General features: G+C 34.8%; 1 protein-coding gene across 2 annotated transcripts; it reads left to right on the top strand.

The window, feature by feature from the left end:
• The first annotated feature begins 221 nt into the window (after positions 1–221).
• LOC132046073 (sphingosine kinase 1) lies at positions 222–7,887 on the top strand. 2 transcript variants are annotated; one of them, XM_059436618.1, is made up of 10 exons: positions 222–616; positions 1,954–2,076; positions 2,179–2,283; positions 3,162–3,230; positions 3,539–3,625; positions 3,727–3,804; positions 3,936–4,006; positions 4,453–4,719; positions 6,915–7,037; positions 7,469–7,887. In XM_059436618.1, exons 1-10 carry the CDS (start codon positions 301–303, stop codon positions 7,667–7,669), a joined length of 1,440 nt encoding a protein of 479 aa, XP_059292601.1. In that variant the 5' UTR covers positions 222–300; the 3' UTR covers positions 7,670–7,887. The 2 variants fall into 2 exon arrangements, with proteins under 2 accessions (XP_059292601.1, XP_059292609.1); XM_059436626.1 differs by lacking the exons at positions 222–616; positions 1,954–2,076 and having other exon boundaries at positions 2,179–2,279; positions 3,155–3,230.
• Positions 7,888–12,673: the final 4,786 nt, after the last annotated feature.

Below are 12,673 nucleotides of genomic sequence, written 5' to 3'. Positions count from 1 at the left end.
TTAAAATTACAGAGCTACTATTAAATATAGAAAGTAATAGTATATCTTTTTCTTCTAAAAAAAGAGTAAAAGAAAAGTAAGACCCGTAAGAGGAAGTACCATAAATAGTATGAAGATTGAAGAGCAGTCTCAATTTGGCATAAACGTAAGTAACTTGAAGTTGCAGCAATTAATATTTGTCGTTCCTGTATATCAAGATATACGACATTCCTTAGAATTATACTACCAACCAACGCTATTTACAAAGCGGAGCCAAAATACCCAGTTCTTATTTCACATTACTGAACCGGGTTTTGAACAATGGACTCGAACGAAGCCGGAGCTCCAGTTCTATCGGACCAGTTTAAGATAAACGGCATTGTAGTTCCCTTGACTTTGACTCCCGGAGGGATACTACGATGGCCTGAACGGTGTTTATCAATTGAAAAAGATGTCCTCGGCTTTACTCTCGAAGGTTCGATGATTAAAATTAACGCCGTTATTGAGAGTAGAGCTGGAATTTGTTGTTTCGGTAACGGAGGAATTATGATAAGGAAGAGTTTCAGTTTTGAGACGTTATCTGAGGATTCTCTTAGGGTTTGGAATCAACAACTCCAAACACTGATTGATTCACTTGGTAACTATCGACGACACACTTCATTTGTTAATGAGTAATCATATTTAGGAATGCTAGTATTAGTTAATGTGCACTACATAATGATTTTTGAACTGTTGATAGTCGTCGCTTTTATTAAAAACTACAGGAATCGTGTGATCACCTTAATTCATGTTTTAAATTACTCTCTCCATCCCAAAAAGATTGATACTTTGACCTAATTTTTTTTCGTATGTCTTTTAAATATTTTAACTTATTAATTATGGTGACTTTTACGTAGTAGTTCCTAAATATGTAAATTTTATTTCGAAAGTTTTAAAGATTCTACGTTCAAAACATACGGTCAAAATTAAGAAGTTTGATTCTCAAAAACCGAAAAGTGTCAATTTTTTTGGGGACGGAGGAGAGTACTATATTTCTTATAATACGTGATTATTGATTTAGCGTGACAATAAGTTTTGGTGGAATTATGTATCGAGTGAGTTTAAATAGTTCATTAGAACTTGTCTCGTACTTGTGTCACAAGTTTGCTCAAGATGTGTTTTTTGGGGACAGATAGAAATGGAACGAAAAGCATACACTTCATTTATGTTGGAATGTGTGACTTCTTGGTTCTTGTTCTTGTAATATTTGTTCTTCGTTTAAGTATTTTTTATTTTCTTTTATAAATCACACCGCTCTGTGTGTGTTAGGTGGTGTGCGTTTGTTTGAGGTATATTGCTTAGACTTACTCATAATATCAGGCAGTTTTAATTAGCAAGATTTTTTTGGTTTGTTCTTCTTAGGATGTTATTGTCGTCATCTCTGTTGCAGTAACCTCGTCCTTGTTTTTTTGTTCTATGATACATTTATCTTGATAGAAAGGGCATGATACGTGTTAGAAGGTACCTGTGGCTTTTATGTGAGAAAAAAATGTTGATTTGAAGAAAATATAAGATTTTCTGGTAATATGTAACTAGAATACTTTAGCATCAGAAATTCAATAAGTTAACAAATAAAATAGTTTTATTTTGTCTTAATCTTGGTTTGGTGTGTGATAAAACATGAGTATTACTTATCCTACCAGCATATACTCATTACGTAACAGAGAAGAAAAGTTAAAGCAAATGAGTGCTTCTTGATTGCTTGTCCTTTAAACCTAAGCAGTTCTCTGTAGATAAGTTGCTTTAACTTGGAAGTAAGGAACCCTTTTGATTTCTGGCATGCCTTGTATTGCTTCTTGCTTAAAATGGTGTTCTGTGCTCTTAACTACAAATAGTTAAGGGGATTGCTATTGTCATCATTATTCTGGTCTGGTTGTTGTTGTTTACTTGGGTGTATATATATCACATGGGATGCTTGACATCATGGAATTATAGGTCGTCCTAAGAGACTTTTCGTACTTCTGAATCCATATGGAGGAAACGGATCTGCATCAAAGATATTTCTTGACGATGTAAAGCCCCTACTCGATGATGCAAATATTCACTACACACTACAAGGTTTGCAATATTGAATACTCTTATCCACGTGTAGCTGATGGTTGTTCAAAGATTTTTTTGTGTCACTAATCTTGCCTGTTACTCTTAATCTTGCACTCTCAGAAACTAAATATCGGTTACATGCAAAGGAAGTTGCTCATTCATTGGATCTTTTGGGATATGATGGAGTTATTTGTGTCAGCGGTGATGGAATTATGGTTGAGGTAGGTTGGTCATGTCTACTTTTGTTTTTTGTTCTCTTTTCTCTGACCTATTGTTGTTTGCCTTTCCTACAGCCCAACTCAAACAATTATTCAGTACGACTACTTTTGTCATATACTTGATTATGGAATACCAAACTTCTTTGTTGACTGGCACGTTATGCTTTCCTTATGTAAGGATATTTCAGTTTATATATTAGTCTGATTTAAAGATGTCAAAGATGAACCTACAGCGGGATAATTGCTAGTATGTAAAACTTACTCCTTTACCAGTGGTTCTTCCTGACTTTTACCCAGTTTCCCTTCGAACATGAAACTGCTGAAAGGAATTGCTGAATGCCAAGAAATATCATCATGGTGAAATGAAAAACACTTAAACAATAAATGGATAGTATTTATTTCTAAACTTTAGAGGGCTTATATGTAGCTATCCTATTCTCATGCTTCAAAAAGAGAAGCAGAGAGGTTTATTCACCCCCCCCCCAAACACCCCAAAAAAAAAAAAAAAAAAAAAGAGAAAGAAAAAAATAGAGAGAGAGAGAGAGATGGAAAAGAGAAAAAGTCAAAGAGTTATGTTGACACATGATATTGCACTGAAGTAGTTGAAAACTTGAAATGCTTAGAGTTGAGTCCTGGAACAACTTCAAAATTGCTCCGCCGTGATATTGATAGTAACCACAACAAGGGTACCAACATCTCTGTTCTTCACTAATCCCGTGTTCTAGGAGGCCTGTGCCCTGAGGGCTCTATATTTAAGAATTTTGGCTATTGTTTATTGTCATCAATGGATGATAACCAACCAGTGACCCTCATGCTCTTATCACCTTATAAAAAAAAGTGACTCTTATGCTCTTACTTTCATGTTTTACAATTTTTAGTAGGTAGTGAATGGACTGCTTGAAAGGGAGGATTGGAGTTCTGCAATAAAGATGCCTCTTGGAATAATACCTGCAGGTATATTTTCTTCTCTTTGCTGGTGCTTGCCTTTAGTAAACACTAAGTTGGTTTGTTAAATTTGATTAGGTTTTATTGTGGATTGTGATATACATTATTTTGGTTTTGTCACATGAGATCCACTTGATGCTCACAGCTTTTGGTTTATGAAACTTACTGATTTTGGCTCATGAGCTGTTGATTAATGTCTTCCGGTACAATGTACGTAGTTTGGTTTGTAGCTTTTGACAAACACTTTAGCACAGGGAGCCTTGTTAAATACTTTCTTCCCCTGTTTTATAATTGCATTCTTGTGTATGCTAATTCAGGCACTTCAAATGGGATGGCAAAGTCTCTTCTGGATTCTATTGGTGAATCTTGTACTGCATTTAATGCAACTCTTGCTGTAATTAGAGGTAAATAAAAATGTGTATTCCTGAACTGAGTTTCAATTGAATTTCTATTCTTGTTGATCCAAAGAAGCTTTTTATATCTATGCATGTTTGGTCTATGGCAGGGCACAAGAGATCACTAGATGTAGCTACAGTTTCACAGGGGCAGAAAAGATATTTCAGTGTGCTGATGCTTGCTTGGGGTATGTATACCTGACATTGGGTCTGGTGGTTTTGACACTGTTTTGTTTCATATAATGCAATGCTATGCGCTTGGTTCTTTGCAAACTGATATATGTTACTAAACTATCTAACAGGACTCCTTGTTTTTCAGGTCTTATAGCTGATATAGATATAGAGTCTGAGAAGTATAGGTGGATGGGTAGTGCTCGAATGGATTTTTACGTATGTTCTACACCTGTTTCCTCTAATATGCATTTTTCTTAGATTTCAGTGTCAGAGTTATAACTCCAGATATTCTCACTGGATTTATTTACAATTTCTCTGCTTGCTGTAGAACTTCATTCCTTGGTTTCTCTCTGTCTTTTTGCTCCTTGCTCCTTCTTTTTGTTTGGAAGGTTTGGTCTCATTACAATATTCGAGATTCACTGACCCAGAAATTTTGGTCAGTGTTTTGTGTAACTGAACCGTTCTTCATGGACACCATTTCGGCATTTCCAACCCCCTTCCATCCTTTCTTTTCCCAGGAGAAAAAAAAAAAAAAAAAATAAACAAAGAAAAGATAAAGTTGAATGCCTCTTCAGTTGATCACATGATTAATGGTTCTAAGATATAGAAGGAAGCTAATTTATAGCCATTAAAGCATCATTTGCTTTTTATTGTTGGTCCAGGCAATACAGCGGATATTCCGTCTCAGAAGGTATCATGGCTGTATTAAATTTGTGGCTGCACCAGGGTTTGAAAATTTTGGAGAACCAAATGAACTCGGAGGTGAAAATGATGAGCTTAACTCGAATTGGGTTATGCAAGATGGCTATTGTGGTCCCACTTTTGACATGAAGGGTTTCAACCGCAAGATTGAGGGGCCTTTTGTCTCAGTCTGGCTTCATAATGTACCTTGGGGAGGTGAAGATGTTCTGGCAGCACCTGATGCCAAGGTTGGTTTGAGTTTCTTTGGACATCATGTGAATGTGCCTTCATTAAACTTGATCTAACTTCTCTTGGTGCTACTTTAAAAGTATACAAGATAGAACAGCTTCTGCAATCCGTTGTTTAAATTTGGAGCAGATCTTTCTTTTTGTTGTGAACATATACAACTTCTAGGGCTTATTTCTAAGTACTTGAGGTCCGGAGTTAGCTTTAAAATGGCTGATTTTTAACTGTGCGTCTGCGTCTTTCATGCGAAATTTTTTCCAGCGGCTTCCTGGTTCTGAACTTCTGATCCGAAAGTTATTTTTACTATTGTTCTGTTTGATTGGATTTGTGATACTCGTGAAAAATAATCACTGAACAATGCAGCATAGCTTTTCATTTCTATTTCGTCCAGGGAGAAAGTGATGATATCCTTGGTCAGGAATAAATTGAACAATAATTGCGAAGGTCCACTTTACTTGTCTAGCTCTTGAATTTATGTGGAACAGAAAATGGAAGGTAAGTAAGAGTAGCAAATGCTTTCTTATGCATTTTCTCACTAAGGAAAAAGAGTTAAATCTTTATAAACCATAGAAATGATTTGGTGTTTGAATCATTTGCGTTAATCTGCTTGCGTTCATGCGGGTGGTTTGGAGGGAGAGAAATAGGAGAGCTTTTGACGGAGTAGAGTCGAGTTTCTCCCAGTTGAGGAGTAGTCTCTGCTCCCTTATTTTCTTTTGGTGTGAACAGAAAGTGCCTTGTAGTGTAGATGACTGGGCGGAGTTTGTAGAGAATAATATTTTGTAGATGCTTTACTTTTTGGTTTATCCCTTGGATACGGCTAGTTTGGCCATGTTTATGAATGAAAATACCTTTATTTGATTAAAAAAAGATTTGTTGTATGCCAGCAAGGGTGGCTCAGTTGGTTGAGCATAGGGCTTCCATAATGGAGGTCTCAGGTTCGAAACCTTCTGCCTACAAAAAGTATGGTATTTGCCTTATGGGGTTGAGCTCATCTCACGGGGCTTGCCTAGTGCGGCTTATCTCTTCTGTGTGGTTTGCGAGCTATTGCACAGTAGCGGGGTTTACCCTGTGCGCGCCCGAAGGATAGCGGCTGCGGGTTCCCTTGTCATCAAAAAAAAAAAAAAAATGGATTTGTTGTATGAATTTTCTTTTTCAAATCTTATGTTTTGATTTCCTTATTTCTTTACCTGGGTTAGCTAGCCAAAAAGATACCTTTTTCTTCTCAGAAAATTACAGTTTTTACTTTTTAGTAGCTAGTTTTCAAGCTAATCCTACTTTTTCAAAATTGTCCACATGCTATCTTTAACATTTTATAAAAGCATACAAACTTGGTGTTCTAGCCTAGCAGATTTTAGATTTTCTAGATAAAGAGGTAAGGAAATCATGTGCGAAAATCTGGTATAGACATTTTACTCTTGAAGAGGATAAAGAATCTTGAATTTATCACGAGGTAAGTAGAAAAAACTGTAACTATCCTTTCTGGATCTTGGTCAGCGACCTGTGCAGGAAAGCCACTAATTTTGGAGCTTTAGAAACGTATAAACTGATGCTGATGCTTTGGAATGTGCATATGATACATGCTTAAGGTTTCCTGCTTCCACTGAATTGTTGGGGCATCTTCACTCCTTTTTTTTTTGGTGGGGGTGGGGGGGGGGGTGGGTGATAAGTAGGCAAAAGGGTTTATCAATCGATTAGCTTGCCGCATTTTGAATATAGAGTCAAAGATAAATGTTTTGACTTGATCGCGAAGGCATTTTTCTTTCTGTATGCTAAAAGTAGGCTCCTTATTTCCTACGACATGGGCCATTTCTGACTAAATGATTTTATGATGTTCTAGAGGTGAAGATCCTTTGCTCAGACTATGACTCTTGCAGGTAGTCACTTGATATAAGTAGTTTTCTTCTTTTACTCTCTTCTAAACATAAGCACATTTATCTGTAGAATTTTTCTGCAATGAAAGGTTTCATTACAGTGCCATTGCTAATTACCCAAAAAAAAAAAAAATTACAGTGCCATTGCTGAAGGAACAAGTCTAATCCCTACTATAAAAGGCCCAACACTTGCAGATCCATATACTAAGCTGTTACTTTCCATGTTGTTCTCTCTTTAGAAGCTCTAAGTGTGGATACTTCAACTGTAACCATTCTGCGTTTGATATATTTGAATGCTTATTTCGTCTTCTCTGTCTCATCTGCAGTTTTCAGATGGTTACTTGGACTTGGTTGTGATGAAGGATTGCCCAAAGTTATCCTTGGTAACGCTGATGAGTGAGTTAAACAAAGGAGGTCATGTTAGATCACCACATGTCTTGTACTTGAAGGTAGATTTATTGTCGTAGCTTTCCAAGTCAGCTCCATTATGCAAGTTCTTGTATTGTTTTTGTTTTAAAAATTATTTTGGAACAACTATTGAATGGATTTTGCTGTTGCCTATTATAATAAGACCTAAATTTTCCTGTTCATTATTTTGAAAGTTTCTAAATCCAATGTCTGTTTGTCTCCCTGCTTGTCTAGCAGTGCAATCAGACTATGTAATTCCTCGATCAAATAGGTTTTGGTTTTGTAGCAGCTGAATTACACATTGGCACCCATACCCCCAATCCCCGAACCTTAACCCATGCATATTCACATCTGATGTGTTAAAATTAGAAAAAAATTTCCTATTTTGGTAAGTCAACTTCTGAAATTGGAGACTTGCATGAATTGATTAGGATTTAACCTAATGCTTCACATTGATCTAAAACAACCACAGGTAAAGGCTTTTGCTTTAGAGCCTGGTCCACGAGCAGATGACCCAAACAAGGGAGGGATTATTGATGTAGACGGTGAGGTCCTTGCCAGAGGTAGAGGAACTTACAAGTGCGATCAGAAGACATTGATGACCTACGACAAGCTCCATATTAAAGTAGATCAAGGGTTGGCTACTATATTTTCGCCTATGATCAGTTCTTAGCTTTTGTGTGATTCAATTTATTTTATGAAAAAAGAAACTGGTTCTGATTGGTGGTTTCTGTATAGAGTGATGGCAGTAAATTGATGGACAAGAATATCAGTATTTTTCATAGCTGCGTTGCTTTAATTTGTCAGAGGCTTACTTTTACCCCCTTTCCCCCTCTCTCTATCCTGAATGTATAGTCGAGAATCTGATCAATAGTAAATCTCATTTAAGCATGTGGAGAGCGAAGAAAGCTAAGCTTGATTCTAATGATCAAACATAGTTAAATGATCTGCTGTTTGCTAGCTAGCGTGCTCTCTTTGTATGTCATTTTCATCTATTCACCGGCATTGATCCTTCGGCTTCTGAAATTTTGGTTCTTATCTTATTTGATTTTGTGTTGCGGAACATCTCTGGTCATGAATGTCATGTTCTGGTTGGAAAGACTCTCTTTGTCAATTTTCATTTGATTAGAAGGATAATTTAACCAAATATAGAGGCGTTTTCTGCATGGTTGCATGCGTTAGAAATAGACGCATGCTTGATGCTCTCAGGCAGTGAGACAGTCAATTTCCTTTTTGTTACTATTTTTTTTTTTCTATTACACTGGGAAATCACAGGGAAAAGGAACAGGAAACATGGGATGGTGAGAATTGAAGTCACACCTTACGTGGTGGAGGTGTGTACTGGTTCGTTCCGTCTTTTCCAAGTATCGAATATTTGCATTTCAAGATTTTAATCATGCAATCTTAAAGGGAATAAATAGTACCTGTATGGTCACAAGTCAAATTGGATTACTGATTATAAATTTATAATAGGGAAAAAAATTATTCATGCTGATTCATTATGGTTTAATCGTAACGTCTCTGTCATGAAGTGATGTTTGTAGTTCTAAGTCATCTTATTTTATAGAAAAAAAAAAAAAAAAAAAAAAGGAGAACTGTCCGTGCTCTATTAGTAGTGTGTGAACTTTTTATGTTGGTGGATATAAAGAGACAAACGGTAGAATAAAACATATCAAAATTCACAAAAATGATTCGTGTTCCTTATTATGCTTGCATATGGACCATCTATAAATGCAACACTTTTGGCACTTTAACTCAAGACTAATCACGAATCATGATTAGTGGCAACGAACAAATACTCCTCTTTTTGCAAAATAGTGCTCAGAGCTGAAAATGCTCGGATTTTCCGGTATGCTTTCTTTTTTCACGACAATAGGGCCACTGACATTATTTCTTCCTACAATTTTCTAATTCCATGTAGTAATTATTGGAGTATATATTCTTCCATGAAGTACTTAGTACGGTAACATAATTAATATTGTTATCATCAACAAACACTCAACCAAAAGTAACTGAACCTTGGTTCCAAAAGTATCTTTTGTGCCACATTTTTTTCCTGCTTCCTTTCTAATAATAACACCCCCTCTCTATTTCCTTTTTTGTTCAGCATTTAGGGGCATTAAGTAACTGATCAAGTATAATTACGTTATAGTAGATAAAGTTCAGTTACTTAAAATCAAATATTACGACGGTGATTCACTTCAGCCTTGTATATATTGAGGGAAAAAATCCTCAGTGAGCTTATATGTTTGAGAAAAACACAGGGATTCTGACTTCGATGATATAAATCAATGCTTGTTCTATCATCTAGCCATTAACCAAGTACTCCTTTACAAATTCATTATACTTTAGTGCACAAAAACTGCACGGACTAGTGACAAGTGACAAACAAGGAAAAAAGAAGACAAGGTTGCAAATTAATTTTACAGATATTAGAAAAAAGTGGATAGAAAAAAGAATAGAAAAGATTCATGAAGCAACATTTTCCCCAACTTTTCCATAAAATTAGAAGTACTCTTCCCAACTTTTGTTGTTTTTTCCCCTCAATATTAATATGCAAAATGCTTCTGGCTCTAGCTACGCCTTAGGGATGATGTAAACTTTTAATTTTATGGAAAATATTTTTGTTAGTGAAAAATGTTACTCCCTCCGTTTCAATTGATTGAGAGCATATTTGATTGGGCATGAAGTTTAAGAAAAATAAGAAAAACTTTTGGAGATTGTGATCTTAAATAGTGTCATAGTAATGTTTTTGCGGCAATTAGAATTTTAGAATTTATAGTTTTAAACATGCCATAACATATGTGTGTTTGTAAAAAATTCTCATTAACAGTAAAAAGGAAATTTAAGTTATTCTGTTTCCAAATTTAGAAAATGATCAATCTTTTTAAGACATACTAAAAATAAAATAGATTCACATAAATTAAACGGAAAAGGGCCAAAATTACCCCTGAACTTTGAAAAATAGTTCATCCATACCCTTCGTTATACTTTAGGGCCAATTATACCCTTACAGTTATACTATGGGGTCAATTATTGCCACGTGGCATCATCCTAGCCCTTCAAAATTATTTTACCCTCAAATAATTTTTTACTCACTAAAATAACTCAATCCGACCCGAATTTTTTTTTTTCAGCAAAAATAATACGGATAATTTTTCCAAAAAAAATATAAAAATAATTCCTTATTATTTTTGCTGAAAAAAAAAAATTCGGGTCGGATTGAGTTATTTTAGTGAGTAAAAAATTATTTGAGGGTAAAATAATTTTGAAGGGCTAGGATGATGCCACGTGGCCTTGAACAGATGTAAGATAATGACCCCATAGATAATCAAAGGATAATTGGCCCTAAAGTATAACGAAGGGTATGGATGAACTATTTTTCAAAGTTCAAGGGTAATTTTGGCCCTTTTCCGTAAATTAAAACCGAAGGAATATTGTTTTCTTACTAAATTTCACGTTTGATTGTCTTCTCTTACTAAAAAAACATGTTTCTCAGAAACCTTTTTTTGTTTGGTTGTACAAGATGATGATTTTTCATATTTTCTACGGTATTTACTTGTTTTACCAATTAACATGTGTACATGCAGAAATAAATCATACTGACAGAGGCGAATTTATGTAGAAAAACTGGCGCACGTGAACCCATGGTCACTCGATTAAATTCGATATACAATTATGTGTATAATTCTGAAAATATATCTGATATATCTAATATTAAACCAGTCCGAGTGGAGCACTGGTTAGGGGCTAGGTTTAATTTCTCAAGGTCAGGGGATCGAACCTGACCTGCTTCGCTTTTTTGTTTTATTTCTGAAGCCGCCTTTAATTTTCCTTTTTATATTATTTCTAAAACCATTTTTCTTCTTTTGTTCTAATTACCCAAAAGGCAAAAACATTTTCCTGTTCCTTTGCTCCCCAAGTTGATGTTACTATAAAATTTTCTATCTTATCTTAAAAGCAATGGTGAACTCATTCTCCTGAAATTCTGGATTTGTCTATGATCGTACATATAAATTTTGTTGTAAAATTTTGGCTTCTGATACGTACTAGAAATTCGAAGTACGTATACCTTTCGGAAACTTCCATGATCTGAATTAAACTTTTGTGTGTGTGTGTAAATCTGAATAAATTTGTATATTTATGTCGTACGTATTGACGTGTATACCTTATTAATTCATTCCAAAATTGTCTAAACATGCTAAACAATGTAATTAATCATGCTCTCTTGTCATTTCTCTGTGTTTTCGTAAATCCAATTCCGTATTTGACAAAGTAATCTAGATTGTCTGTGGTAAGACAAAACTGCCACATATTACATGATTATCTCCAAGGGACAAACCAAAAGGGGATAATGACAGTCCAACACAATTTAGCTAGAGGGAAAAAAGTCAAAAAACTTATCCACGTTCATCCGATTTTTAAACCAACATGCATACCTTGATTTAGCAAAGTCATTTAAAAAAAAAAAAAAAAAAAAAAAAAAAATAAAAAACGAGGTCACAACTGACATGGCATTTAATTAATTAGTCCACATGAACTTTTTTTTTTCTCAGTCCACATGGCAATAAGACTCGACCCAAACCCATAACCCAATTTTCTCTGTTAATTAAAATAGAGTTTCACTCTCTGGAAAAAAAATTGGCCCATCTTTTTATTAAAATCGTATCGTATTCTTTTTCCTTCTCTCAGGCGAAGTCCGCAAGGATTTTTAACAACATTAAGTAAATGTAGTTTACAAGTCTGGTCATTTATTCTTAACCATAAATCGTACTCCTATCATATATTGGCAACACTAATAATTAATCAAAATAGGAGCGCCCTGATGGATTTATTTTGCGAGCTATAAATGTATTAGGCTATTAAGCCTTAAGAATGTAAAGGCTTGATTGATGCTCACACATATTACTTTCTAAAAATAAAGTAAGATCAAATTCCATTGAGAGTTATCCACTGATAAACAATTAAATCTATATCAAATTAAGAAGCTGAAAATATAACCTGACTTATGCTAGAATGATTTGCTATAAAGAAGCTGAAAATACCACCTGATAAACAATAGGGGTTAATTTCGGTTATGAATTTGGGTCGGTTCGGGTCCTATTCCCATGTGGACTGAGAATAAAAACGTTCATGTGGACTAAATTAAATGTCATGCATATCTTGTTGGCCAAATATTAATTGGGTGGCTTTTGATGAGATATAGAGAAAATTTGGTGACCTTATTGTTACAAAAAAAAAAAAAAAAAGGACTTTGGAAGACCCCATGATTGGGTGACCTTCTGTGTTACTAGCTCTATCTCCGAGGGACAAACCAAGAGGGGGATAATGACAGTCCAGCACAATATAGCTAGAGGGAAAAAAACTTATATCCTCGTTCACCCGACTTTTAAACCAACATTCCTTGATTTACCAGGTTAAGCGATAAATAAATTAGTTCAAGTGAAAAGTACATGTTTACTAACTATAATTAAGTGATATAGTTATTTATTATAATTGATTTAGTGGAAATAATATAGGGTTGTGGAAAATTCGTTAATTCCATATTAATCCCAACTATTTTCAATAAATTTTAGTAGTATTTTATTTTTGAAGATATAATTTTTTATACAATATCTCAGGTTTTTGGGACCATAGAGAGTATTCCTTTTTTTATAACAGTGGTCCATATATATCT

This window comes from Lycium ferocissimum, chromosome 2 (genome assembly GCF_029784015.1).
Source record: "Lycium ferocissimum isolate CSIRO_LF1 chromosome 2, AGI_CSIRO_Lferr_CH_V1, whole genome shotgun sequence".
NCBI lineage: Eukaryota > Viridiplantae > Streptophyta > Magnoliopsida > Solanales > Solanaceae > Lycium > Lycium ferocissimum.
This window is presented reverse-complemented; position numbering and strand designations above follow the sequence as displayed.